Source organism: Ixodes scapularis, unplaced genomic scaffold (genome assembly GCF_016920785.2).
Source record: "Ixodes scapularis isolate PalLabHiFi unplaced genomic scaffold, ASM1692078v2 PGA_scaffold11__112_contigs__length_91849675, whole genome shotgun sequence".
Taxonomy (NCBI): domain Eukaryota; kingdom Metazoa; phylum Arthropoda; class Arachnida; order Ixodida; family Ixodidae; genus Ixodes; species Ixodes scapularis.
Genome location: NW_024609837.1, coordinates 33,892,895 through 33,918,125, shown reverse-complemented (window position 1 = coordinate 33,918,125; position 25,231 = coordinate 33,892,895). Strand labels below are relative to the sequence as shown.

At 46.0% G+C, this 25,231-nt stretch overlaps 1 protein-coding gene across 1 annotated transcript in view; it reads right to left on the bottom strand.

Annotated features, from left to right (window-relative positions):
- LOC8037549 (integrator complex subunit 3) overlaps positions 1-25,231 on the bottom strand; it is a 42,991-nt gene that overhangs the window by 11,772 nt on the left and 5,988 nt on the right. The window contains exons 5-23 of the mRNA XM_029973105.4: positions 25,052-25,203; positions 22,292-22,433; positions 19,892-20,021; positions 18,159-18,304; positions 17,194-17,425; positions 14,578-14,657; positions 12,979-13,070; positions 12,812-12,906; positions 11,583-11,705; positions 11,203-11,338; positions 9,207-9,264; positions 9,036-9,139; positions 6,033-6,077; positions 5,326-5,572; positions 4,184-4,243; positions 3,366-3,434; positions 2,661-2,736; positions 950-1,063; positions 325-373 (exon numbers count right to left, since the gene is read on the bottom strand). Coding sequence (XP_029828965.1) covers positions 325-373; positions 950-1,063; positions 2,661-2,736; positions 3,366-3,434; positions 4,184-4,243; positions 5,326-5,572; positions 6,033-6,077; positions 9,036-9,139; positions 9,207-9,264; positions 11,203-11,338; positions 11,583-11,705; positions 12,812-12,906; positions 12,979-13,070; positions 14,578-14,657; positions 17,194-17,425; positions 18,159-18,304; positions 19,892-20,021; positions 22,292-22,433; positions 25,052-25,203 — 2,150 coding nt within the window. The remainder of the gene's footprint in view (positions 1-324; positions 374-949; positions 1,064-2,660; positions 2,737-3,365; positions 3,435-4,183; positions 4,244-5,325; positions 5,573-6,032; positions 6,078-9,035; positions 9,140-9,206; positions 9,265-11,202; positions 11,339-11,582; positions 11,706-12,811; positions 12,907-12,978; positions 13,071-14,577; positions 14,658-17,193; positions 17,426-18,158; positions 18,305-19,891; positions 20,022-22,291; positions 22,434-25,051; positions 25,204-25,231) is intronic.

Genomic DNA, 25,231 nt, shown 5'->3' with positions numbered 1-25,231 from the left:
CCAGTGCCCTTTTAAAGTGAAACCAGGCATAACCGATATGTTCCTTCGTGTCAGCGGCTTCTCCTGGCATGCTGGTGCAAAGCAGTGAAGCTTTATCAGCATGTGCTGCACAAATCAGTGAAGCATCACTGCTTTTATATAAAAGGGGTTCTGCCAGGCCCCCTATACTGTTCCATCGAATCAAACGAAGGCCTACCTTACCACACGCCCTTTCTACTTTTCCGCTCTCAAACCTAACACCTTTACTTCTAGTGATAATTCTCAACTTTAAGGTGGGTGCTTGAGTGGTATTTTACAGGAAGGGGGGAGGGTTGTCCCACTTACTTCTCCTGCTTGAGCAGCAGCAGGATGCTCGTCAAGGCCTCCGCATGCGCTGCGGGAAAAGAAAAAAATTGGCAGCCATATATTGACCAACCAATCAAATTGTCGTATGCAGAATTGCAATGTGTGAGAAAAAATGAAGTTTCATTACATTCTTTCATTGGCACATTCTGAATAATCATGTGACATTACAGAGCCTGGTGTCATGCAACATGATCAGTGTGACATCACAGCATCAAGTCGCGGTGTTAAGCCACAATCCCAAGTCGTGAAGTCAAGTGGCACCATGACCTCACGGTATAAAGTTGCAGCGTCACGTGACCCGATGTCGCATGACGTGGTCACATTGTGTGATGTCACGTTACACCACAATTTAACACTCGTTGCTAGATCCAAAACCTCGTCGACACAATAACAACATGTGACACCGCGACGTCGGTCGCATGACACCAGGACGTCACGTCACTCGACGTCGCGTGACGTGTCGTGTCGACCACGGACAAACACAAAATCTGAGTGAGCTTACATTAGACTGCAATTCTGCATTAAAAGGAGCGAGAGCCCCGCTTTCCACAGGCCCATGCCACGAGGGAAAGCGTGCGTCTGGGGTCCTGGCAAGGACGCTCACCCTGGAACTCGAGCTTGGGCAGGATGGGCAGCACATAGTCGACGGGAATGTTGTGGGCTGCAATCAGCTGCCACAGGCAGAACTGCTCAAAGGTCTCCCACTCCAGGCTCGCGTCTACGAGAAAGAGGGCACGTCTCGAGCACAGTCAAATTCCTTATGTTCCCACGGGGGAGTCCCCTAGACTTTCCCGCTAGCCTCATTGCACCCTGGGAACTCTAAAAGAGAGCAACACTAGGAAATTGCACGTAAATAAAATATATGGCACCTTACGTGCCCGTTTAAGTTAAGCTGACTATCACATTTTAGTACATTCCTATTCTGTATACAGTATAAGCTCGTTACTATAGCAGACCTTGACAGTGATTAACATTCTGGGCTGTTGTAAAAGGAGCATGCAGAATGCAGATACTCTTGCTACAGACTTTGAAGTGGATTATGACTGAAGTCTGTTCTAATCAGACAGACTGACAAAATGAGAAAGAATACTAGAAAAGAACTGGCTTATTGAAACTTCTGAACTTTGAAAGGTAGTGAAAGAACTGGTGTGCGCTCTGGGTCGTACGAGGCCGGCGAGGTGCAGAGCACAGTGACGGCAATTCGAAAAGGGGATGCCACCGCCACCAAACCAATGACGCGTATGTCCAAAATAACGACTGCTTTCGAAGAGTCCGCTATAACGGGATGGTGAACTACTTACAAACTTCCTGATATAGAGTTCATTTTATCCCAAAATATGTTATAACTAGGGTTCCGTGTTTTCAGTAAATACCGATAAATCCAAAAAGTAACCGAAGGAGCCCGAATTGGAGCTTTCCTCTGCTGAAAAAAATCTGAGCTTCCCGAGAAAAACAAAACTTCAACTACAATTCTATTTTGCGTTTACCTTGAAAACACAGTCCCACTGAACTGTCCGCAACGCTACTTCTTTCTTCAGAAACCAGACCCTTATGTCGTTCCTCCTTTTATTGATGACGAGAAGTTTTCCAAGTATTCTGGGCAAGCGCATGTTCTCTGGAGCGTTGGGACATCCATGCCTGTGTTCCGTTTCTTCAACATAAGGCCCAATAAACATTGATTCCTTTCCGACAACGAGAAAAACTGAATCTGTTGGAAGGAATAGACCATGAAGACAAACCCCCCGAATTCGAAAAAAAAAATAAACCCTGAAAACACAGAACCCTACTCATAACAAAATCTATAATAAGCAAAGTTGGCTAAATGGCATAGGTAGGTGGAGTAAACTAACTTCAAAACTCGGTATGTTATAACCGAATCTCCGTCATAATGAGGAACTTAAACTGTACTACTCACCACACACCGAGAATTCAAATGACTCTATTTCATGTTGGTGGCATTAGGGTAACGTGGAATACCAAACTTTCCCCCCCAACGTAATGCAGCTCATACGCATGCTCTACGTCACTCATACTTTTCGATGATAGCTTTCTAGTCATGCAGGAAAACCCAGAAAAATGGGCACGTTCAAGCTGTATTGTGCGATGTACACTCATGTCGCATTAATACGAACGCCCCGCTATGTAGGCAAAATTTTTGGGGACGAACCGGAGAAATACATGCTTTTCGACTCATGTTTACGGACAACTCACATTATAAACGACCGTTCACAAAACTGGAGCTGTCCATGACAATGAGACGTGACTGTACGTCAACAGTTCTAGCCAGTGGTCCTCAGAAGAAAACTTCTGCTCACTCAGTATGGAGATGAAGGAGTCCTTGCGGAACATCACCATGTTCCCCTGTAGGATGTGGCACACCAGGTCTTGCAGCTGAGCGGACAGAGGAAACGGATTACGCGAGTGCCCCTAAATTAGAACCCCACAAGCTGCCAGTCGAAAGGAGTGGATACCGACTTGGCAATGTAGTTTGGTGTGACGGGTGGCGCCATCTTTTGCGGAATTTTCGCAACTCTGAGACGGCTCGTAGTCGCAATAGTTGAACTCGACCTCAAACTTGAGCGTCCAAGCTCCCCGCCAAACTGTGATGTAGCACTCATGCCTAATCGTTCGGTGGCACGACCTGCCCAAAGTTGCCCTTTTTGGCCATCAGACGAACTGACTATACTCTGTTCACTTCTAACCTAACAGTGCAGTGGGAGTGACACGCCTGCCAGACCATTCAACCCCCTCCCTTTCATCACCCGACTGCTACCCCTGCTTTATCAGCTAAGGGGCGAGTGAAGTACAGCAGAGGCTAAACTGTTCACCGCCCTGGGGCTTACAACACTCGCTACATTTGCAGCATGCACTTCGCTGCATGTACACAAAGAGTTGGCCCGGTTTAACTTCACACATCATGGACCATGGCCCAAGGGAAGGAGACAGCGTGCTTGTCGGACGTGCCAGAAATCGCCATCCACTCTTTCCAACCGTCCATGCCAGACGTCACAATGTCTTGCCTGAAGTGCGTCGATGCAGGAGACGATGAGGTTCAGAATGTCCGCGTTGCCAATGGCCACATTGGGGAACTGCGAAAAAGCACGTTCACGGTGTTTCACGACTGTCCAAGGGATCTCGAGTAGAACCCTCGTATACAAAGAAGTTACGACATTCCCCCTTTCCATGCTTTCTTTTTTGCATCTCCCAGCCTCTCCCTCCCCAGGCTCCACAATGCCATTATTGAGCAAGAGGTGCCGGCCAATTACGGCGTCGCATTCAATTATGTGAAGTTGTGATCGGCCGGTGCATCCCTTTCACCCGCTCTCGGCCTTCCTCTCCATCGGCTGCACGCCGCCAAATCTTGGCGAAGGCACCAGCCAATCGTGGCATCATATTCGTTTGTGTGATGCTGCAATTAGCCGATGCCCCCTTTTTTACCTCTCCCTCAGCTGCAAAAGCGCTGGCAAAAAAGAATCTTTTGAACAATGAATGGCATCCTACAATCTGGAGTGTGATGGTAAGTTACAGGAACAGAAAAGCAACAAAAGAGATGAAGACAGGGCAAAGCATGCCTTGTCCGGTCTTGATCTTTTCTGTCGCTTTCTCGTTATCCCCGTATCAGGTTCATTTCCTGCATATAGACCAACGCGCGGAGCTGACGTCACGCAGCTGCGGTGGCGCCGTCAACGGCACTGCGCATGCACAGACGCTTCGCTTCACGCGAATTTGGTTTCTGCGCATGTGCAGTGCCCACACTTTGTGTGGGCAAACACGGGCTTGTTCGTAAATGGCGTGTCAATCTATACAGTGCTCGAATCCAGAAGGGGCCCGGACCTACCTGTGTGTATATTTCAGGCACCAGGTAGCAGAAAAGGCGAACGTCGTCCTCCTGGCAGAGCTGGAATTAAAATGACATAGCATAAGCCCAGCGTCTACGGTGAGCCGACTGCGGTCCCCCGCTTCAAGCAGCCACAAAACAATTTTAACGTCAAAAGAGTGAGCAGCCCGTTACTTTTATTTTTTTGTTTATCATAGCACGAGTGAGAAAAAACATGTTGCCGTTTCCCCAGAATACTGGGTAATCACAAAGTAAAAGTCAAATATGGTGGCCATAAGGACCATCAGAAGCTCAGAACCCAACGCTATGCGGGCGTTTGTTTGTTCAATCGGTTGCACCCCAATTGAACACGAGTCCAAGACAAACACCGACGCAGCACTTGTGTGCAATCTGTGCCCTGCAATCGATCGAGGGAGACGATGTAAAGAATCCGGTCCACAGGCCTCATGTTGGGTAAACACCGAGCTCTGCGGTAGACAAGCTGGATAAAGCGCCCCCTATAGTTCATTCTACTTGCCGACGGCGCTCTCGCTCCCGACGTCACTTCCGGACAAGCTACCAAGCGACGTATCTGAAAACCCCCAAAAATGCGACGTCAATAAGCCGTCTCCGGCCTCGCCGATGACACATTCTGCCATTTGCCCTATTTGAGTGCATGTAAGGGACTCCTTGTTAGCTTCGTCTTTGGCATTGGCAAAACGCAGAAGCAAGCAGACAGCTCAGTCGATGACAGAACTCGTAAAGTGCAATCGGGGACATATTTGGGACGCTTAAATACATGTTTACTCCATTTTTTCACTCTTTGGAGCCGACAGAGGACGGCACCTGCCAGGGGTCTTTTGGCCAACGACGAGATGGCGTCCCGAGCGCCGGCTCGTTCAAAGTCCGAATAAAGACCGGTATATGTGAAAATTTAACGCTAGCCGACGCTTCGTTACGTTTCCAACCACTTTGGCCGGCGCAGTTGATCCCAATGTGCAAGAACTCCAGGGATACAGAGAACACCACTTCCACGAATGGAAAGGCACAGCGGATGTAGGGCCAAAGCAGACGACTGTCGCCGACACGAATTTTGGCGCAGATTTTAAGATGGAAGCGGCGTCGCACTGCGGTCCTGCGAAAGTTCCCAGCGGCGGTCTCACCCTGAGGTCCTGCAGCAGGCAGGAGTTGAGGGCATGGTGGCTGCGGGCGTAGTCCCGGTACGACGTGTAGCTGGGCTGGCCGTTCCCCGAGCCGCTCCCGCTCCCCCCGCCGGTCCCCCCCGGGAAGGAGGCCCTGAGGAAGTAGAGCAGCCGGTACCCGAGCCGGGGCTGGTGCTGACCCAGCTCCCAGAGTAGCATCAGCTGGGCCTGCCGGCTGGGGTCCTCCTCGGGGGTCTGGCACAGGTTCCTGGAAGAGACGGGACGCATTGTGGGGGGGCAGAGATTGCTGCCCTGGATAGGGAAGGGAGGGGGCCCTTTTCCCCGCTTTCCCCAGTTCCGTGCAACGGCGTGTTATGGGCAGAGCAAGCCCTCGCACTGACGGCGGCAAACTCGCCCCCCTCATAAAAAAAGATTCCCCAACATTTGCGTCTTCCCTTAAACACCGAAAGGCAGCCCACTCCTAGTAATTGTAGCGTTCGGATCAATGATGACCTCGGCGTAAATGCGGCTAGTTAGCTATAACAGGACTTAAGCGAACATTGCAGACTGGGAAGTACGGCCATCCCTGCTTCACTGGCCCTCGCCACAATAACAAGTTTGGCAGAGACATATAATCTAAAAATATAACTTTTGAAACTTTTCTTGATTGCACGCCGAAAGTTAGCCCACGGGCTCGTCCCCCAGAGGAGGGAAGGGCAACCACATACCTGAATATGACGAAGAGGGGCGTTCCGATGGACTCCTCGATGGACCTTTCCGGAAAGATTAAAAAAAAAAAAGATAAATTTTTAACGGACCGTGAAGTTTCCCGTTTCTGTGAGGGTTCCGCCCCTAAATCCCCATTTCCCACCAATGGCAAACCGGCATTACTGTTGGTATTTAGACTCGCGTGACAACTGACAAAACAACAACGTGACAAAATCATCCGAGCTGCCTCATGGGCAGCTCGGATGATTTTGTGGCCCAGAAGCGCAAAACTATTAAAGACTTTTCTAGGGCGAATGACGAATCTGTTCTAGATTACCTTGAGTTATCCTTAGATACATTTTCTGGGAACGACGTTAATTATTTGTGGAATAAATTTAAATCTATCTGTCATTTTTGTCTTCGAAACTTTATTCCTAATAAAAGTAAATATGTGCGCCGCAAAAACCCCTGGATGACACGCGAAATAATTCATCTAGTACGGAAAGTAAAAACAAACCGTAGAAGTCGAGTTCACAGTTCCTCCCTCCCATGCCTAAAGCGAGCACTAGCAGCTAAAATTCGCACAAGTAAACAGTTCTATCATTCCAATACACTCAAATGACTCCTTAAGACAGATCCAGCGAAGTTCTGGTGACACCTCAGCTCAAATCAACAAAAAACTGTCGATTATGTCAAAATTGGGGAAATGTTGGTTCACGACAAACAAAAAATAGCTACGGAGTTTAATTTTTTGTTTCAGTCAGTGTTCTCGAAGTCTTACACTAGACATTCTTCCTTTAACGAAGAAACTGAAATAAGCTCAAAGTTAATCACGTTTGAAGGTATCTTTTCTATGCTACTTAACCTCAAACCTAAATCGTCAAATGGTCCTGATGATATACCAAATGCATTTCTTCGTCGTTACGCTGAGTGGATTTCTAGATTCCTTGTTGTTATCTTCCAGATGTCATTTTCATGTGGCGTTGTTCCCTCAGATTGGCGAATTGCTCGGGTTGTACCCGTTTTTAAAAAAGGAGACCGTACAATGTTAACGAATTATCGCCCAATTTCACTCACCAGCTCTTCGTGTATAATTGTGTACTGCAACGTATAATTTCTTTGTGTACTGGAACATATAATTTCTAATTACATCAATGATTTCCTCAATAAACATGAAATGATCTCGCCTTTTCAGCATCGGTTCCGAAAGGGACTTTCCACTACTACTCAGCTCATTCCAACTATTCATTCTTTTGCTTCTATAGTAGGTAGGCCTGGTCAAGTCCACGTCATCTTCCTTGATTTTAGTAAAGCCTTCGACAGAGTTCCTCATTCCGGTCTTATATACAAACTAAATGAGATTGGCCTCCCCAGCACAGTTGTTCAATGGATTTCAGTTTATCTTCTAATGCGAAAACAATTTGTCGATGTAGACGGTCATTATTCTGATCCTCTTCCTGTAATTTCGGGTGTACCGCAAGGGAGTGTCCTTGGCCCTTTTCTTTTTTAGTTTTTATTAATGACCTCACTTTTTGTATAGATAAAAGCGTGAGTATTCGTTTATTTGCGGACGACTGTCTATTGTTCAAGGATATTAACTCTACTAGGGACCAAGTTGTTCTTAACGAAAGTCTTCATGCAGTTTCTAGCTGGTGCAATCGTTGGGAGATGAAGCTTAACCAAGAAAAGTCCTTGTAAATGTGCATCACTAACAAAAAGTCCTCTCATCAGTATGAATACTTTATTGGTGATAACTACATCTCTCGGACGATGAGCTTTAAATATCTCGGTATAACAATTTCTAGCAACTTATCTTGGTCCTCACACATTGAACACGCTTGTGCAGCTGCCCGTCGAAAACTAGGTATGATAAGGCACAAGCTTAAGCACGTGCCTTCTCATGTGAAACTTTTAGCCTATAACACATTAATAAGAACGAAGTTAGAATACGCCTGTACCAGTCTGGGATCCATTCACAAAAAAAAGATATCAAGATACTGGAAGATGTTCAAAAGCAAGCAGCTCGTTTTATATTTAATCGCTACCACCCGCATGACTCACCTGCTGCCTTAATTCAAAGTAACAACATCATCTCTCTTGAATCACGAAGGAAGCTAGCTAGACTAAAATTTCTTTATCAACTCTGGTTTAAAAAACTCCGGCTTGAATCGTCGTCCTTTCTTCACCCATCCTCGACTAGGCGCACAAGGCCTGACCATCCGCATAAAATAACTCCAGTATTCGCTCGAACAAATGCATTTAAATACTCCTTCTTTCCTAGAACCATAACAGAATGGAACAACCTACCTCATCACATATTTATATCTGACAATGTTTTGGAGTCGATTGAGCATTTGTTTGATGTGTAACTCTTTGCATTGTGTTTTATTTTCCTGTTCCCCACTACCGCCACCCCTCCCGACTTTGTTGTGAGCTATTACATGTGCTTTATTACAATTTGTGCATAACTTTCCCGTTCCCCTCTCTCATTTTACGGGTTACCAGGTGTTGCGCTTTTTTGACTCCACTTTTGTAACCCCCAATCCTGCTTGAGCCGCAATTAGCCTGCAGTATTCCTAAATAAATAAATAAATAATAAATAAATAAAAATATGATAGACTTTACAATGGAAGTCTTCTGAGAAAAGCTCTCTGCACGCGCGAACGACTACTTCCAGCTAGCGAGAAATGGTCACATTCTTCTTTGATTCAACTTGGGGAGCAACCAGCCTTGACCAACACATCTGATTGAAGCATCTTTTGCTGCAATCTGTCTTACGTTTGCCTGCAAATGCCCGGTACAAAATCGGCGAAGAAGGTGAAAATAGACGGGCCCCGGTTCTGTTAGAAAAGAATGAGTGAACCGCTACGGCTGTTCACTAAGCTGAGTCTTGTCTGCAGCTTCTGCTAGCATAGTGGTTTGGTGGATCATTTTAGTAAACTGCTTCATGGTTTCACAGCAACAGATAGAATATTTCTTCTACCATGTGGGACGTTTAGGCGCAAGTAAAAACGCACACTCACTCGTCATCGAGTTCCTGGGGAAAGAGCTTTCTGGTGAACTCGTTGTCCAAGATTTGCGCCAGACAGGTTCCGATGGAAGTGGCCGTGTCCTGGTCAAAGTCCTCCTGGGTAACGCAAAGGACAACTCTCTAGCCCCGCCAGCCGGAAAGATGGCCACCACACACCACCCACCTCCCGAAGGACCTCCTGAAGCAGACCCTCCACTATCTCGCATTGGACCTCGCTGTTCCTGAAAGGAGCAAGTCAGGCATCAGGCCAAACTACAATGTGTCGCATTGCATCGCATTGCCCCTAAATAAGGGGTCTTTACAGATACGGCGGAAATCACACATTTGAAAGTTCCCACCTAACGCAAAACTGAGTGCAATCCCAGGGTATCTAGCATATTATTATTACTATTTTGAAATTCCCTGACTTTTCCAGGTTTCCCCTGACAATTTCAGGTGAAATTCCCTGACCACTGTAGAGGCGGGTAAATATATAAGACCATTACAACACAAAGCATTGAGCAATTGAGCACTGTGAAGATCATTTTGCACGGGCTTAATCCAACGTGCATATTCCGAAATATTCGGGTTCGTCCAGCCCGGATTAAACCAGCACTTTCTTGCCGCCGACATCGTCAGTGAAGAGGCCACTTCCGGAAACACAATGAAAACACGACGCTCAACCACGCACGTCATAAACCGAATGGCAGCATGGCGGCAGATGCACACTTTCGGATACTTTCGGCTTAAGGCTTGGGTTGGATTGGGGTCTGCGGCTTTCCCATTTGTTACTAAATCTAGTAGCTCTGACTGGATCTAGTCCAGTGTCGTGGCCTCAATCCAATCCAAGGCTTGGACTGGATTAGTCGGCTGTTCACTTTGCATTGGGTAGCACACTCTACATCGCGTGAGCAGCGCCCAGGCTCTTCTCTAAGCAGAATTTGTAGCCTATTTTTTCTGCCCCCAAGTCCCCAAGTATTTCCTCAGGGCATTCAATGGCATTTCCGGCTCATTTTCCCTGACAGGGCTCGCTTTTTGACAATATCCCTGAAAATTCCCTGATTTTTCCTGGTAATTAAAATTTCCCTGACAATTCGTGATAGACACCCTGAATCCAGAAGGTTCTCCTATCTGTTATACGTCTTTGGGAGATTATAGTTGTATTCCCACTGTTTTATTGTCTTGCTGGGGCTATTTATATTTTCGAAATTAGACGCTGCGTGCACGTGATACACTGATCATGCAAGATGGTCGCTTTGCATGTCGGTGGCCTAGACGATAGCACATCTGCTCTTCCAATTCAGACTTCCAATGCTTCTCGTAGCTGAAGTCCGAGGATGAGAGATGATCAATCAATGGAGAAGCTTTGTAAAGTACTTTGGTTTGGAGTCTGAGAACTCAGGAACGTCATGAAAATGGGTGCACCAAAATGAAACTGAGTAGGAGAAGGGCAACATCTTTTCTTTACAATACAACACCTTTTTTTACAATACTCCCCTCAAACAAATATGAAACAATGTATGTCACCATATTCTACAAGCAGCAGAGAGTGCAACAAAATCTTCATTTTAATTACCGTATTTACTCGCATATTGGTCGATACGTCGTATAGGTCGACCCCCTAACCTCGGGACCCCCGAAAAAAAAAAAAAGTTGAAAAATATAATACCGGGATTTGCGTATTGGTCGACCCCCCAGTTTTGATGAGGCGATTTTTGAAAAACAGGTCGACCTATACGCGAGTAAATACGGTATAGCATCAATCTAAAAAAATTATCACGAGTTGAAATGTTTTTGCACTAATTAGAAATGAATCATTAAAGTCTTCACCAATTAGAAAATGTTGTACTTAACATTTTCCAGAAATAGTAGTCTCGTTACACCCTCTGGTTTATAAGGTATTAAACCCCCCAAGAAGTATTCAGGTCCAAGTTCTAGATCCAAAGATACCGTGGGCAAAACTCTGCGTCGTGACCAAAGAAATTAATTCTGAGAAATCAGGAAAAGCTTTTCAAAACATGCTAACAAACAGCCTGGATATGAAACTTTGAATCTATGTATAAATATGCACTTCCAGAGAGTACTACTTTTTGCAACTTTTTTTTGTAATTTTTACGGAACAGGCCGTTGCAAGCCTGTTCCGTAGTCGCGTGAACTAAGCGTACTGCCCGGGCACTCACTTCTCATTCTGCAGCTCCAGGATCTTCTTGCGTATCTCTCCTCCGAGCTGGTTCAGATGCTCAGAGATGTCCATCTGCTCCGCCTTGCTCGGCTCACGGATTGGCTGGAATTTGATGTCCTTGGAGCGGAGCTTGCCTGAAAAGTCGCACCGTTATTGGTCCACCGTTCACCACACTTCCCAAATGGACTCTCGCACCATGTCACGCAACACCAGAGGCGTTCAGTTGTCCGAATTACAGCCGAGCAACAACCAAACAACAACCGGGCAACAACCGGACAACAACCGAACAACAGTCAAACAACAGTTAAAAAACAATTGAACAACGATCGAACAACTGCCGAACAAAAACTGGACAACGACCGGGCAGCACAGCCTCACCCAGGGGGATGTCGTCCTCGTCTTCACTAAACTGGGCCTCGTTCTCGCAGTTCATCACCGAGTTGTGGTTGCCATCCAGGATCATGGATCCCGGAGGCATTGGTACCGTGTCTTCCACTTTGCCTGCACACACGCAAAGTGAGAACCATTGTGAGCCAACGCTATGACTAGATAGTAAACGACGTTGTTCCAACTACAGGTTGCACTTAAAAAATGTTGAACAGTGCCAATGCAAGGTGCCAAAGAAAGGCATAATCTCGTATGCATGTACGCTTTACTTCAGACAACGAAGCCAGAGAGGCAGGGGGCCAAAAAAAGTGGGCCCCCATTACGACGCTCGTACGACAAAACTCGCAAAAGAAAAAACGGCACTTACGAAATTCGCAGAACAAGAAAGAAGCTGTCGGACTCAAACAAGACATTAAAAATACCTTACCAAGGTTTTGTCGGAGACTCTAGATTCTAGTTGGTGCAAACCTAAGCTATTAGAATTTAGAACAACTCAGTTGGGAAACTGCCATAGGAGCCTGCTTTGGAGAGCTGGCACTAACCATTACTTCAGAACTGAACTAAGTGCAATGGTAGCACATCTGTTTCTGCCGCAGTGGCCACTGCAGGAATCACACATATCAAAATGGAAAAAAAAAGATTGTACCCGTGTATGCGAAATGAGCTTTTAGACTCCTTCATCTCAAAACAGAAGATGTACCCCTAACTAACCAATGAACTGTAAAGGCACAAATGGAACGGAATGACTGCAAAAGGGCGGCACTCCACTTGAATCTGGGTTCCAGTGGCTCGGTTTCGGAGGATGCGAGGGGTCTGCATTCCAAGGGTGAGCTTCCCAACTGAATTATTCTAGTAAAAATGCTCGTGGGTGTTTCTTTCGCAAGTTTTATTATCATAACCGATTTCTCCGCCAGAAACTCATCCTCAAACCATCTTATCACTCAGCTCGACTTGATCACATTTATAAAGTCGGCATACCGAGAATTTACACTCACCACATCTAGCGTCTCATTTAAACCTCAAACATCACATGACTGGAACAACCTTCCCACTTCAATTGCTGCCAATACTGATGTTCTTTTTTTAACAAACGTTTACTAACCGCACCATTAGTCAAACTAACTAACACGTTCACTCCCATCTTTATGCAATTTGCACCTCGATGGAAAATAAATAAACAAGTAATCCTGGAGCAAACGGAACAAGCGCTCGTCCGTCACCTTCGACGGGCGAGCAGAACTCGGTGAACTGCTCCCGGATCATGGCCCTGAGTTCCTTGTCGAGCTTGGGGTTGTCGAAGAGCGGCGACAATGACCTGCGTGGCCAAGGAGGGCGGTGGTGGAGGTGGAAACCTCGGCAGAGAGGGGCCACCGGGGACCATACTCACGCCAACACCCGCTTCTCCAAGATCTGCCGCAGGGAAGTGTAGATGCCCACCTTGACCTGGGCCGCCAGGCTTTTGCAGAAGTTGGACATGATCTGCACGCACATTGGATCGGATTTGATCCCGACAGCTTAACCCTTCGTGTCGGGAGGTCGGTGTAAAAAGCGGGGTCTAAAAACAAGGAAGCCTAAAATGTGCGCAGCCTTAGAGACGGGGCTGCTGCAGCCAATCTCCTCGACCACAGCTCCAAAGCAACAGGCAGACGAGCTGCAACGCTCAAATCCCAAAGAGATCATCCTTCGGCATGCCAACAACACCAACACTGCGCGTGGTTTGCTAGGTGTGGAAAGCAACCACCTGATGCAGAGGGCAGCCTTAGGCCTGAAGGCCAATACCATCCACCCATTTATCCATCCATCTGTCCATCCACACATGCAGCAGTTTTATGGAGGACCTGTACCTCTGCAACTTCTCAAACAATGATGTAATCCCATTGAGCAGCTTCAGGCTAGTCCCACATGCCCTGTAGTTACCGAAAAGATCACACACAAACACTAACACCACTTCACAAAAAAAAGCTAACCAAAAAACAGTCTTGATCATGCTGATTAAGCCCAGGGAGCAGACTGTGTCCCGCACAGACCACACTCCGTGTGTATTTTGTCCTAGATTTTTCATTACTTTTATCTATTTCTTATTATTGTTTTTATTTTTCAAATATGTGTTTTGGTTTATTTTGATATTTTTTCTTTGTTGTTTCGTTTTTATTCATTTATTTTATTTTATTTCCACAAAATCCCGTGCAAGTGCCCACACAATATTTGGAGATAATCATGTAAAACTATGGCACTTCTTAGGTCAACAATATGCAAAGATGTGTCCTTTGTGTATTTTTCTAAAGTTACAAAATTGATGGGTGGGAGCTTATTGTAGAATGGGAGGATGCTTGGTATCTTACAATATTTTGAACTGAAACCTGCCACTCTCGCCGGCACGTTTCTATTCAAATAAAATAATTCAGCCTTCCAAACCAGCTGTGCTAGTAGCTCAATAGCCGTTGCGTCCAACAGCCACTGTCTTCGCCCCAGGTTCGAGCCCCGCCGGGGCTCCCACATTCCATATAATCTTTCTGTTTTACATTATTGTCTGCGATGCTCCCAACGTGTCGCTCGTCAGGACGCTTGTTTGTGACAATTTTTTCATTGAAAAAAATTCATAGAACGCATTTTGCATTCAAAGTCCCGCAGTGGCGCTATATTTATTTCAGCCTATGCAGTCTAACTTATTTCTCATCTTAATGCATCTACCCAGAATCGAAATAATTAGCTCACTTTTGCACGAAACGACTTCTTTACGAGTGAAAGAAAGCTAGAGGAAATTGTTTTGACATGCACAACCAACTCACTTGGCACTCGCATTTACCAGTTGTCTGGACTCTGGTTAAATAAAAATTTGCCAAACTTTCTAATAAAAAAAAAAAAGAAAAACGAAGACAGGCGCAACAGATAATATTGTTTTCGGACGTCCGCCTTTGGATGCGTTCTGATGAGTTTAGCCCCCCACAAAACGAATGACCTGTTGGAAAAGGCGGGGTTCTCCTACCCTGCAGAGGAAGTCCAGCAGCGTGGCAGTGATGGCCGGGTGCGGCCGCATCGAGTGGTACATCACCAGGATCGCGGGCTCTGCGTGGAAACAGGCGCATCGGATTGGCAACTTGGACACGGCCTCCCGGAATCGTGTGCTGTCGAGGCCCGTTCGCACACTCGCGATTGCCAACGACCGAGTTCTCGTGGTCTCTTACGACGAGAGAACACGCTGACACGCCGGCGCCGTCTATAAGGTGACTCTGGAACCGTGTTTCACTAGAGCGAAGGTTTTGCAGTATTCGCACGATGAAATGCATGTACAGTGCAGTCACGTCTCGTTAACATGGACACCTCCATTCCCCAGAAAAATTGACCGTAGTGTGAATCAATCATAATGACGAATCAGGGTCAAAACACACAGACGAACAAAGTAGACGGGAGTTCCTCCTTCCCCTCTTCTCCAACCCAAGCAGTTGGAGAAGACTGCAAGCAGCAACGATCCATTTTACGCAAAATTCAAAACAAAAACGCCTTTTGGTATGCAGCTCTTTTCTCAAGACCCGCAAAATAACGTCCGGGTGCACACTGTGACCTCTTGGGTTCACTGATCTCTCAAGAGAGTTATAAAACTTTTTTTCCTCTACTCTTTTTTTTTTTAACTGGGGTGTTGAAATTTATAATAACAAGACAAAAATACCCATATTTACCCGATTTATCCCCCCAATAGCTGCCATCCATAGTCCAGACTGCGGGTTTCAATATTAACAGGGCAGAAATGCACCGGAAAAAATGGGTTGCCAAATTTCGTTCATAATGCAAGCTGTCCATATTAACAAAGTCCATATTAACGACACATGACAGTACTATCTATGAGAAATGGTTGCTTATAACATTGTCAAAAAATTTTCCAAGCCCAGAAAGAAAAAATGATGTGCAGCTACTTTCGCGGAACATTTTTCCTATGCTAGGCCAGGAGTTCTCGAACGCTCAATGTTTAAGAAACCTCCGTCTCACGACAGACAGCCAGGGAGCACCTTCCGGACGCAGGATTGATGCAATAAAGCAGGCGGAGAGGAAGCCTACAGACCTCACAAAACAGTGATGCACGTACCAGAGCACAGGTTCGCAGGCATACGCGGGTTCTCCAGAGCAATTTCAAGGGTTCCACAATTTCTTCGACTTACTCCTTACCTTAAGGGGGAACACTACTCCGGAAGGCTAACTTTTGAACCGTCTGTCTTATCTGCATGAAATTTGCAGGGTGTACTCATAGCACTGGACAAGGATGCTGTGAAAATTTTCAACCCTATAAATTTATCCCACGATGAGTTAGATAAAAGTTTATAATAAAAAAGTGTATCTGCTGAGGAAAGCTATCATTTAGAAAGGGTAATGAAAATGGCCAGTTTTTTTGCTGGAACATGCACCAGAATACTTGCTTCAGACGACTATAAAAAGAAATTTCAAAAATTATAAAAATTTATTCACAAAAAAAAATATGGAAATTTTTTTGTTTTGGTGTACATTTGATTTAAAAGAAATATAAACTTTTCATAACAAAAGTGCATAAAAATTAAGAAAGTAAGTTCACAGTAGTGTTCTCCAGAAAATTTCAATATAGAGAAACCAAAATATATCTGCACGCATAATTTGATTATGAAATGATAGCTTCCCTGAACTGATATTTGACACTAAAAAGTGAAGCTGAGATAAATGCACTTGAAGTTTCATAATGAAGTTTTAAAAATTTATTTTTGTGTCTTAAATGTCAAAAATTCTTTCCACCAGTGTAGGCGATGTCTTCCTCAAACTTCTTCTGATATACTGACATTGCTTTCAGCTATTTTCACTTGTGGATGACGAGTGCTGTGCAGTGCAGCACACCTTACCAACATATAAAGAATAGTTATTTATAACATTGTTCGTCAGTGCACATTGACAAGACTTTGTGAGAGTGTTCTTTGTTATCCATACATGCGAAAACTTTGCAGTTCTGAATATGCATTTTTAAAAAAAAAAAGGTGCAATTCAAGGTAGTGTCCCCCCTTAAGTGAAATGTTTCTGGAAAGTTTAAGCTCTCTTTGAGCAGCTCTGTAGCCACTCAATAATACATACCATCCATGGGCCAGACCTGCTTTCTTACCTCTTACCTGCTTTCTCGCTTAGAGTGTCTGTAAACTCCCGCACTGCTTGACAGCGTGGGTTCCCGAACCAGGTTCCTGGGAAACAAGGGGTCACCCAAAATGCTCCCAGGGTTTCCCCAGGTTCCCAAATTTCGCCGATCCTCCCTGCACTTAAGTTAATTTGTACAGTTTAAACACTAATTCAGCTGATCTGTGCCACTTACTGGCACATAGCTATGAGTCAAACACTGCCCAGTATGCACATTACTGCTTACAAGGTCCGTAGTCCTCTGCACTGCTTTATCATATCAATGCTTCGACCAGGAAGGGTTCCTGACTATCAATCAAGAGATAAAGGTTCCTCGAGATTGAAAAGTTTGAGATCCCTTGCGCTAGTCCTTCCAGTCCAAGAAGAATCGTCGTCGCCGTCTGCTCATTCGGACGTCGAAGCAAAAGGGGAGAGAGGGTGAAGAAGAATGCAGCAGGGGGAGAGGAGGTGGCACTCTCACCGATGTTCATGATGTTGTCTCTGTCCGGGGAAAAGAAGAGCCAGTCGTAGAAGAGGGCCAGCTTGGCGTTAGAGGCAGCCACGTTGGAGGTGCACGTGGTCAGCAGCCAGCCAATGACAGCCCACCGGGGGATGATGTCGGAGCAGAGCAGCTCGTTGGACGGGTGGATCACGCCGCAGATGAAGCGGATGAGGTCGCACCGCAGGGACTGGCTCTCCGGGGTGCTCAGGTACTGAGGGGGGGGAGGACGCGTGTGACTCCGTTCCCCAGTTTGGGCGCCAGCAGTCGAGGGCGCAGTGCCTAGGACACATCTTTGATGGCGTGCCTAGTGTCCTGTCGGCATGCTTCTGTAGCAACTGGCAACGATTCCCCCCTACCACCCTGCGTCTAATGGCACGCCCGAACGTCCAGTTCAGACCGTCGGAGAGTGGCGGCACTTGGAAAATAAACAAATTCCATTCCCTGGCACATAGCTGGCTGCTGTCTCATGACACATCAGATTCATCTATTGCGAATCGGGTTTCTGCACGTGCAGTGCCCACACCTAGTATGGGCAAATGCAGACTTGTTTGTAAACGGTGCACTGATCTGAACTGCCAGTGCATCGAAAGTGATCCCAAAGTGGGAACAAATAAATGATATGGGAGCCAGCGTGTTATACGGTCAGACGTCACGACTCCGGCAGCCGGTTGCGGAAGTTCCGACAAAAAGTGTGAGCGAACGCGAGTGCCGCAGCGTCCCGACTTCTGGCCGCTTAAGCTGCAGCAAACTGTCAAGCCGGAGGGAGACCTACAGCGAAACAAGCATCTACTGTCTCCACTTCTGCCGCTGTGCCACCACCAAGATTGTGGAAGACAACGGCATGACACTTCTACGACGACTTCGGGCAGACGGACCACAAACAAGGCTGTGGCAAACACACCAGTCAGAGTCCTGGCCCCGTACTCGGTTCGCGGGACACCCACCTGCTTTTGGAACCAGTCCTGGTAGCGCTTCTGGTTGCCGAACTTCACTTGGGACGTGAGGAAGTTGATCTTGCGCTCCATGTCCGGCGTTAGCCGGCACTGGAGGAACCGCCGCGACGTCCGCTGCGTCAGCAGCTGCTGCACGCCTGCATAGAAGAGAAAAGTTAGCATTAGCATCCGTAGCATGTCTATATGGTTCGAAATTTTTGGGTGAGCTGTGACTGAGGATTGAGGTACATACTCCAAGCATCAATTTATATCATTGATCATTCTTTCTAGACAAGGCTCCAAGTGAAACATAAAATTCAATCTCAGTAGTCAAAGGTCATTTCCACTCAAGAAAAAAGAGTACATTTCATACGACCAATCTCTTGTACTTCCATTGCGCCCACATTAACAACTACAGTGTAGACCGCATATAACGTATGTCGCGGGAGTCGCGAAAATCCGCACTATAAGCGGTACCGCGTTATAACCAAAACATCAATTTTTCAGGCCAAAATACATGCCATGAGACAACTTACCTTTGTAAAAGAATTTATTTTATGTTAGATAAAAAATAAAGCTTAGTTTGAGGAAAGTCTTTATTTCACCAGACTAGTACAGTTATGTCTCAAGTGTGTCACACATTTTGAAAGAAATTAGCGGCTTTTGCCTGGCGCAGCCTTTTAACGGCGTCGCGGGTTGCGGACGGACGTTGCGAGCGTTCAGGATTGCTAACCCTAATCACTTTTCTCCGAAGATGAAAACGCGTGAAAATTCGCATCCTTCATACGGTATGCGCCAGTAATACCTTGAACTTCAGCACACGCATGAAATGTGCCAAATAAGAAATCCGGGCGATGTTTGAGGTCACAAATGCTTAGAAATCACCACTGTAGTCGAAGTAAACAAACACGACGACACGGGCGTTTCTGCCGTCTTGAGAGCGCCGCCACGACATCGCTGCACGAGTAGGTGGATCTTCCCTTCTAGTACGTGCTGGGTTATCATAGCGACACACAACGAAAATTCACAGTCAAGGATAGCGCTTTTACGCAGAACGATGAGATGAACTCCGTCTACGACGACGATCACAACCGACACCATGTTTGCGGAGAAGCAGCCGGCCCGCGACCGGTACGCAACGCGCGCGAACACTTCTCCTCGATCTGCGATTGGTCTGTCGGTGCGGTTGTTTGTTTCTTTGTTTCCAACGCAGCGGAGGGACGCACGCACGTGAACGACACGTGCGTGCGTCCCTCTGTCGCTACGGCGACTGAAGCCTCTCTCTTCGCTTCTCCCCACTTCTTCGAGCAACATCCTCGCCCCGCGCCGTCAGCGCCGTTATCTAGTGTCGCACAGGGAAGCGTGCCCGCTGCTCCGGTCGCCGGCGCGGTCGGCGGGCTGTGCCAAAAACCGCACTATAGCCGGTATTTCCCTTCGCGCGCCTGCATTTTAAGCGGTATGTAAATACATGGAGTTCTATGGGAGGCGAACCGGTGGTTTAAAAAAACCGCGTTATACCCGGTCCTGCACTATAAGCGGTTACGTTGTAAGTGGTCTATACTGTATAGCAGAAAAATTGCCAAGTGGCAACGGCCAACAGTTGGGAACACCCTGCCACTTCCTTTTCTTCTTTTATAAAAAGAAATAAATAAAATAAAACTTAAAACTTAAGCTAAAGAGCATTGACTTCAGCTGACCTTTGCAAGCCTAATGGAGCAAAGCAGTAGGGGCGAAGCAGCACTCACCGGTGAAGGTTGGTGACAGGGTGCTGGGGCTGTTCAGGAGGTCTCTCCAGAGCTTGTCAAACTCTGGGATGCGGGCCACATTCTGGAGCAGCCGGATCAGATCGCGGCCGATCATGGCACACTCTGTGAACTGCAAGAGCCACCCCCGAGGGGAAACCAGGTTACGTACCACAATACGATCGACCAAGGACGTGAGTGACCAAGGGCGTGATTAACCAAGCGTACAATCGACCAAAAGCACAATCAACCAACGGCACGGTCGACCAGCGGCCTGATTGACCAATAGCGCTTTTTACCAATGGCGCGATCGACCAATGGCATGATTGACCAATGGCGTGATCGACCAATGGTACGATAAACTGACGGCACAATTGATCGATGGTCCAATAGATCAATGGTATAATCAACCCACTGCGCAATCAACCAATGGTGCAATAAACTTCTTCCAAAATCAAAGCGCTCCATCGCGGCGAAATACCATGCAGTGCACTCTGGGAACTAGTTGGCAACTCAGTTTCGGTTTCGATTGTGCAGCTTCATTTCATGCTATCATACTGTGACCGAATGCGCTGCCTGCGTTTTCGATTATCTGACTTTTCAGGAATAGACTCATTCTCGAGCGCTACAAAACGAAGGCCGGGGCACTCTCCTTGGTTCCCAAAACTTGGGATATTCTGCGTGCGTATGCAAACGTAGTAAGACGTGGCTTAGCCACCTCACCCCACAAGTGCATCTCTGAGCTCAATTTCAATAATCCCGTCTAGTACCAGTGAACTACAACTGAAATTTGGTCACCTTGAGGCTTACGCGTATTTAGTTTACCAAACGTCCGCTTCTTGTTACTTCATTGGGCGAAAAGCAAGCAACATCCTCACAGGAGTATCAAAGTTGAGCCCAGCGTTGACGCATGAACGTTTAAGGAAATGCAATAAATTCGACCTTACTACTGCACAAAAGTTACTATGATGTCCTCCTCGTGTCATCATATATTTCCCACTCAAATTTTATGCTGATAGGAGATTAAGTTTTCGCAAACGCTGAGATCGGCTTGATACGACGGAGGCCCTAACAAGCGTCCCCTACTCCTCGCTAAGCCTTTTTAGCCGAGCATTTACTGACGCCCAAGATCTGTGTCTGAATGGTGTGTCTGAAATTATCTCGGCATACTCAGTCAGGAAAAAAGCAAGCATATAACAAATATTATGGTCATTAGCAACTGTCAAATGCGCTTTGAATAATTTCATTCGTTTGGTGCACCGCATAGGGGTTCATGCCCGTCCGGCGCACTTCCGGCGAATGGTGCGACACTCTTCACACAAGTGCTCGACTTTTGCTTTCTTAAAACAGTTTGTATGTGCGAACAGGATAAATTTATGCGCATACGCGATGTTGAATATTAGTGGAATGCAAGCGGGTGAGGACTTCACTTTATGCAGTGCTGTGGGTCAGTACAGGTAAGAGATAAAAAGTGTGTTCAAAATGAGTTTTTCAATGACGCCTCAGAGTTTTACCTCGCATACTCAGGCGTATTAAAAGAAAAAAACAATAATTGCAAAAAGTTACATTTCGTCTCTGGACGCACAAAACAAACTTCCTGACCAGCAACACTAATGTAAAGGTGCGAGCTCGATGCACGCATAGTTATTGGTTGTTACAGCTTGTTGACTCGTACAAAAGCAAAATCCCTAAGCTTCGCAGCGTTGAGATCCCCAGCACTGGTTCGTTCACATACCTTGAAACGCTAACAGAAAGGCTCCAGTACAAAAATACAACAAACATGTGTTAGCAAGACATATGTCTCGGGCTTGTGCTAAAGCTTCGTGGTCTGGCCATTTAGGTTAGTTTAGAAACCAGAAATGACGTTCTCGGGACCAGGAAACATGAGATAACGGCCACTAATAAATAGTCCACGCTCTCTGTGTATAATCTCTTGTCGACATGTCGATTGAAACCGAAACCATGCCACTCTCCTCCCTGGCCAACTAGTTCTCAAAGTGCAACGCCCGCAGTGTTGCATGCAGGGGTTTATGGAAGCAGTCTATTGACCAACAGTGAGATCGACCAACAGCACAATCGACCAACAGTGCGATCGATCAAAGGCGTGATTGGCCAAGGGCACAATCAACCAAAGGTGTGATCAACCAATGGCGCAATCAATTAATAATGTGTTTAAACGATGATGCAACCGACCAATGCTGTGATCGACCAATGGCATGATCGACCACCAGTGCAATCAACCAATGGCGCAATCGACTAACAGTGCAATCGACCAACAGCGCAATCGACCAATGGCGCAATTGAACAACGGAGCAATTGAACAATGGCACGATCAAACAACAGTGCAATCAACCAATGGCCCAATTGACCAGTCGCACAATCAATTAATGGGGAGAGGCCCACCTTGTCCCTGAGCATAGAGATGCAGAAGTCCACTTCCCGCTGCCGCAGTGTTGCAAACAGCTGGCCGCCGTGGTCCACAATGAGGCGCAGGAAGGTGTACACCGCCGTGGCTATCAGCACGGGGAGGCCCGCCAACCACGTGCTGCACAGCCAGACGAGAAGATGACAAAGGCTCACGGCCACATACATTCAACAGGGTCGGCATAAAGCCCATCGAGAAGGACACCGTATCATAGGGTCTTAGTGACCAGAACAATGGTGTAGACAAGTGAGGAGGATGATATGGGAGACATGAGAACAAGGAGGACCACGGGGGAGACACAAACTGAGGGCAGACAATGTACAGTGCTCAGCAAATTTATCTGGAACACATGCTAAGCCTACTCTTGGCTTGTTCTATTTTATTCTTTTCCATGTGTGCGTGCATAGCTGGCGCTAGCCCTAAGCTATTTCTCTTTGTGTCCCACTATGTCCGTAGCATACCTTCAGTTCACATAAATATGCGCAGTTCTCCCATATTTTATCTTTTTTCTGCATTCAATATTCCACAAGTGTTCTGTATAAGTTTGACGAGCACAGTACAATTGCCTTCGCATGCTCCGCAATGACCATGGACATGCCAGAGACATAAAATTCGGTTTGAGCAACCATGAATCCCCCACCGTGACGCAAACAATCTTGAGTGGGTGTCTACTCGGCATTCAACTGTTTCATGACACCCCATTGAAGAGAGTCTAGGGAAAGTGCCCAGAAGAGTCACTTGCCCTAGACTTTGGGCTGGATTGTAGCAGCACGCAGCTTTTAACAGTAAGCGCCACGTAGCAGCCGTTTCTACAGAGTCAGGTTGAGTGTGACAATTTTGTAAGCTAGGCGCAAAATCCTTTTTTTTTTTTTTTTTCTTAGCTTTGCTGAGAGATATGAACAGCTCGTGGGAGCCACATCAGCTAGCATTAGGTCGCTTTTTTTTCCCACCAGTAGAGACTCAGTCTAAATAAACATTATTATTATTATTATGCCATCAGAGAACTCTAATCACAAACTAGGCTATTCGCGTCTCCAGCTCGTTGATAATTTTCCTGCTGCGGAAATGGAAAGCGCTCTAGTGAGGGTACCCTGGATCTCCTGCTCAGCGGGCACGACACAACTGCTCACGATCATGGCTCGCGAAATGTCATTTTCGAATGCAAACAACACTCTTCACTGTCCCAATGTAGTGCTAAAGCCGGTATGGGATTGTACCTTATTAAAGAGTTTTAGTGTTGCGTATAGAAGCAAATGCAAGCGCTGTGCATGTGCATTAGAGTAGCGTGCTCTATGCTGTGCATGCGCGTCGTTGCTCCAATTTAAGATTGCAATTTTAGGCTCCGTGCACGCACAGTGTGGAACACGCAACGCTAAAGCAAACACAGAGTGCTTACATTCACTCATGTATGCAATACTTAAACTCAATAGTCTTTCACCGGTTTCCAACACCAACGAAATGCAGATGTGCAAGCGGTTAGGCATTCCTTCGAACTGGAAAGGCTGAAATTGGCAAAATGACGGTGCCTAAAATTGAAGGACATAAACATTCTAAAAAAAAGCTGTAATTAAAAAAAAAACTAAATGTTTTTTTAGGCATTTTGTCTGGTAGAATTGGCGGTGACTTTGGAAGTTTTGTCGATTGTCAAAAGTCGTGAGTTTTATAGTACCGTATGCTTTATCCCCAATTAATGTAATTTTAGATTAACTTTTTAGATTAGCCAGAATGTTTTCATTGATTTATACTATTTTTATTTTTGAACTTGTTAATTAAAAAGGCTGCAATTCACAGCAGTGATGATAATTTGCACAGTTTAGATTGCCATACTTGTTCGCACCGTTGAAGTTATATCATAAGCAACAAATTATGTTAGAGCTTGAAAAACTATATATGTAGGTCCCCAAAATATGCCATTTAACCATAATAGTCTTTCCAGAAAGGTCTCATTTTGTTTTTTTATCAAGCTCTGCCATTCTTATCAAGAGAGACAAACAGTCAAGAACTGGATGTAATAAAAACACACACACACACTAAAATCATTACCCCTGGTAATATTTTGTAAAATTTGGATTGATTCTATATTTTTGTGCTGGGAATCATGTTAAAACAATTAATCACCTAAGCACTAAAATTCATTAACAGGCCCGCAGTTTATTATTTCACATGACAATTATCTGAGCAAGAAAAGGCAGCAAGGACACATGAATATCAGCACCGATTTTATCAACAAATACAATATTCAATGTTACCTCTAAGATGTATGAAAGACCGTCTTTAAAGGGACACTGAAATCTTCAAAATATTTATGTATGTCAGAAAATAAAGGTTCTGCGAACAACTGCTTTAGCGTAATAATTACACTGTGAGACACATCTTCAGTTATGAAAGAATCCAAAAACAACATCTATACCGAGAAATTAAATCCAAAATAGAGGTTAGTTTCGGTTTCGCTCCAGAATTAGAATGTCCGTGCCGGCATAAATATTACGCTAAACACATTTTTTGTTTTCAGGACAAAGAAGTGACCTGAGCTCATAACACCCTAGCTTTCTCCTATTACCAGAAATAACTTATGTCACTCAATGAAGCCAGCACACCAGACAGGCTCAGCAAATGGTATCTCCGACCCTCACTATGCCCGGTAAATGAGTGATGCCACCTATACTGAATTGGAGTCGCGAATAGCTGAGTTCTGTTGGTTATTTTGTGTTTGACTCGCTGTGCAGGGGAAAGCTTGCCTGTTCTCAAGGAAGATGTCGAGCATCGCTTCAGCGAGCCAGATGTTCTTTGGAGAGACGTCGCCGCCGGCAATCTGCCGCAGCAGGCTCTGGCACAGGTTGTCCACCCCGGGCACAGAGTTCTTGATGAGCTCCTTCATCAGCCAGATGAGCTGCAACGGCCGGGTGGTCACGGGCATG